Consider the following 4469-nt stretch of genomic DNA (forward strand, 5'->3'; position numbering starts at 1 on the left):
GAACATATAAGCAGTAGCAGACAAGGCTGGCTGGATCCTCAGGCCAACCATGCCCATCTGTTTCTTTTCCTTCCTCCTCTTCATCTGCGGCCTGCAAGGAGTCTCCACCATCACCACAGAAGTGAAGGCAGGGTGCCCGGAACTAATGGTCATCCTGGCAGAGTAGACAATGTAAGATGTCCAGAAAAGTATGGAGGCACACACTCTGGACCTGGCTACCTTGGTCCAGAGTGTTTTTGCCAAGTTATTATGTGGGAGAAATCAATCACTGAAATAATTCATCTAACCTGAAAGAGAAAAGTGGAATAAAAGGATACAATAGATTCTGGGAAAAGGGAATGAACTTACTCAAAAGGAAAGAGCTACTGCATTGAGGAGAAGGACAGGACAAGGAGTTGGGGAAAGAGATTTATCAGTGTATGTAAGCAGGGTGGTTTGGACAACTGTACTATGCGTTTCTGCTGGTCTATGGAAAGGAGTAGATAATTTGTTTTGTCTTCTTTTTTCAATTGATTATACTTTTGCTCTTCTTAATTTCTTCTAAATTTCTTTCTTTTCTTCTTTCTTCCAATTTTACATGCATATGTCTGATAATATGAATAACAGGTTGGAAGATAACACTATGTATTAGGACAAATAATGTGAAATTTGTATTACTTTGTTGAGTGAAATTCTGTATCACTTGTAATTTTTTCTGTTTTAATTCTAATTCGTTTGTACTCTCTTTTAAAAATACAAGTAAAAAATTAAAAGATAAAAAGAAATAATTTATCTACATAAATTTACTTCAGGGTTGGGGAGATACGTCAGTGGTCTAAGCGCCTGCCTGGCAAACAGGGTTTGCCCTGGGTTTGAGCCCTGGTAACACACAGTGTGTCAGCCACCAAAACCAGGTATGGTGGTGCACACCTGTAATCCCAGCACTAGGGAGACTGAGACAGGAGGATCACTATGAATCTAAACTGCATAGTAAGACTCTGTATCAAATAAATAAATAATTTTTAAAAAAAAATAAAACATGTAAATTTACTTCTATATGTGGTAGCGCAAGATTTGAGCCACTAGGTGCAGCTAGGGACCATACTCATAAATGAAACAAATCAGACCCGCATGTGCAAACATCGTATTGTCTCTCTAGTGTAAGAACCTGAAAGGGCAAATAAAATCTGAAAGGCACAATAGATACTATGAAAAGGAAAGGAATTGTTCAAAGGGAAGGAACACTGGGTGAGGGTAAGGAGAAAAGAAAGAAGGAAGGTGAAATTTATATATGCATACAAGATAGCTTGGGTGATTGTACTGCTGGTTTCTACTGGTCTATTAAAAGGAACAGTTAATGCTTAAATTTTTTTCTTCTTTTTAATTTCTTGACTAATTTTGCATGCTTATATCTGGTCCAATTTGAAGATAACAATATGCAATATAACAATCATTGTTGAATTCCTATCATTTGGTTTAGTGAAATTCTTTATCATTTCTAATGTTTTCCTTTACTACTTTTTATCCTCTTTTTTTAAAATGACATTTAAAAAAAAGAAAACCAAAAAAAAAAAGATGTGAGCCATTAGATATGAGTGTGTAAGATCTAATTTTCTGGGTGGTGAATAATGAGTTCATTTCACACCATTCCTTTATATTTTTTTATATCCTCTGAAAAACCTAGCAGGGTTTTCTTGCTTCTGGTGATGTTAGCACTAGGCACACCTGCAGCCACCTCCCTCGTGAAAGCAATGCAAGGCACCAGGGAGGAGGCCCGGGCATCAGAAAGCTGCTCATAAAGAGCTGAGTTAGCCCTTACCAGAGTCCTCCTAAAACCAGGTCCCACCGTAACTGAACAACATACTGCCTCCTCTGGAAGGATCGAGAAGGCTTCCTCTTGGCTTAGTATCTATCTGTTCAACGCTCCTTCTGTGTCTTCTGTTGTCTTGGTGCACGTACACACACACACACACACACACACACACACACACATACACACACACACAAACACACACACACACACTCCCACATCTTATCTCTTTTGCTCTCAGGAGCTCATTCTCCATTTTAGACCTTCTTTTAGTCTCAAAACTTCTGTTTCCACTTCTCAACTTAGATCCCAAGGATAATTCTTGGCTCAAAAAAACCAACACTCAGGTATCCTCAGAAAACCAAATAGCAAGGGCCAGGGAGATGACTCAGTGGAGTAAGTGCTTCCCTGGCAAGCGCAAGGGCCTGAATTCAATCCCGGGTTCCGCCAAAAAAAATTAATTAATTAATTAATTAAAAAAATAGCAGACACGGTTGATCTACCTGTTCCCTTCAAGACCACACACATAGGTCACCACGGGGGACCAGTCGAAGGCCCCTGGCTCCTTCTTCAGCCACTTCTCCAGCTCTCACAGGTTCTGGTCCAGGTAGTCAGTGGTGACAATCTCTTTGAAGGAGTCACACGCAGAAAGGAGCTGGTAGACAGTGGAGCCAGAGCCAATGTCGACCAGGAGGTCGCCTTCCACCCCGCCTGATTGCAGTAAGGAAGGGACAGGGAGACGTCTCCCTGCAGCAGACAGAACTGAGTTACATTGTCCTCCCTCAGACCGTGCCAGAGACAGACTGCCACACACTTCCCGGCTCCAAATCCAGTTTTCAAGCATCTTTTCATTTTCCATGACCCATCCAGAATGAAAGCATATTTAACTGAGCTATTTGAAGGTCTAAAAAAAGAAAAAAGACTTACACCTACTGTACAGATCCCCGATCCAGCAACACTGCTAAATAATGAATGTAAACAGCTAGTAAGGGTCAGGGAGATAGCTCTGCAGCTTAAGCGCCTGCCTGGCAAGCACAAGGTCCCAAATGTGACCCCCAGTGCTAAGAAAAGAAATAAATCATATGAAGGAATACTTTGGGGAGGAACTTTTTCTTTGTTGTTCAAAAGTGTCCCTCCAAAAAAGATTTAAAGGGCCGGGGAGACGGCTCAGTGGAATAAGCGCTTCCCTGGCAAGCGCAAGGGCCTGAGTTCAAGCCCCAGTTAAAAAAAAAAAAAAAAAAAATTTAAAAAAGAAAAGAAAAAAAATAAGGGGCCGGGAAGATGGCTCAGTGGAATATGTGCTCCCCTGGCAAGCACAAGGGCCTGAGTTGAATCCCCAGTTCCGCCAAAAAAAAAAAAAAAAAGAAAAGAAAAATGTCCCTCCAGAATGCCCTTCAAGTTCTTATTGTATCTGGATGTCATTCCCTCTTGCAAATTCACAACATTCCTAATAAATATTGGACTCTCCATTGCTTAAGTATGTCATTGAGGTTAACCAGCTCCCCTGAGTCTCCTTAACAAGTCATGCAGGCTTCGGACAGCACTCGGGCCCCCAAGTCTCTCTCCTCACAACCAAAAGAGATCATGGGTATAGAAATACTTTGTAAACTTGTAAAACAGCTAACCCAGCATTAGTTATTATCCTAGGTTATACCCACTAGTTATGTCTTAGGTAAATAGGTGAAGCCCAAGAACGACATCCAGACCCAAACCCAGCCAGGCCTGAGATCTACAACTCACACAGACAGGAACCACAAGCAACAAACTTACCTGGGCAGAACACCTTGAAAAGATATGTGACAATTTGCCTAAGAATCTGGTTTTCAGAAGAGTTTCTGGACCCAAAATTGCAGTATTTTTCTAGATAATCCAGAGGGTTAAAATATTTTACATAAAAGTCCTTGGAAGTGAAGCCAGATTCCATTGCATCCCCCTCGTGTGTCCCCAACCTGCTGCTCCCCTCCCCTCTCCCAGCAGCCAGGGAGTCGTCCTGCCAGCTTTGTCCTGAGCCTTGTGTCTCCCATCTTTGTCCCACTGGGTCAGCCCACTCTTCTAAGCTCTACCACAAATTGGCCACATACGTGCTATTTTAGGAATTGAGATTGTTGGAAAAGGTACCCTATGAGGGGGTGAGCTGTGTGCAGCGTTTTGCCAAGAGGGAAGGTCAACCACAGAAAACTGCAGACAGGAAGAATCACCCAAGCACACCATGGAAATTATGTGACCCAGAAGAAACCCTAAATTCAGCTCATGTCTGAGCAACACTATCATTTACCTCACTTTTGCAGCTTCCTCCAAAAAAGAGTCACAAAGAATGATTTATATTTAAGCATGCAAGTGTAAGAAAAGAAGAGAAATACATTCAGGGCTTAGGAATGTTGGCCAAAGGAATCTCAGATGCAGCCTAGAAAGAGGAATTTTGAAAAGCTGGGCAAAGATTTCTGTAAAGTCCAGGCTACCTAGCTCACCTGTAACCCTTTCCTTGGGCTCAGACACTCCCCACCACTGTCGCCCCCATCTACAGTTTCAGTCACTGCTATCAGTGCCCCAGGCTCCCTGCCACTTTCCGTTGATTCTAATCCAGACAGTGCTTTCAAAGTGAACACTATACCTCTGTTTCCTTTAAGAATTCCTTACATCTCCATTTCTGAACTCATAATGCTCTCAGAATTCATTACAC

At 42.0% G+C, this 4469-nt stretch overlaps 1 protein-coding gene across 1 annotated transcript in view; it reads right to left on the minus strand.

Moving 5' to 3' along the window:
* Nnmt (nicotinamide N-methyltransferase) overlaps positions 1-3713 on the minus strand; it is a 29960-nt gene extending 26247 nt beyond the window's left edge. The window contains 2 exon segments of the mRNA XM_004636556.2: positions 2293-2500; positions 3560-3713. Of these exon segments, the coding sequence (XP_004636613.1) occupies positions 2293-2500; positions 3560-3713 (362 nt within the window).
* Between the last annotated feature and the right edge of the window lie 756 nt (positions 3714-4469).

This window comes from Octodon degus, unplaced genomic scaffold, assembly GCF_000260255.1.
Source record: "Octodon degus isolate 3935 unplaced genomic scaffold, OctDeg1.0 scaffold00080, whole genome shotgun sequence".
Taxonomy (NCBI): Eukaryota; Metazoa; Chordata; class Mammalia; order Rodentia; family Octodontidae; genus Octodon; species Octodon degus.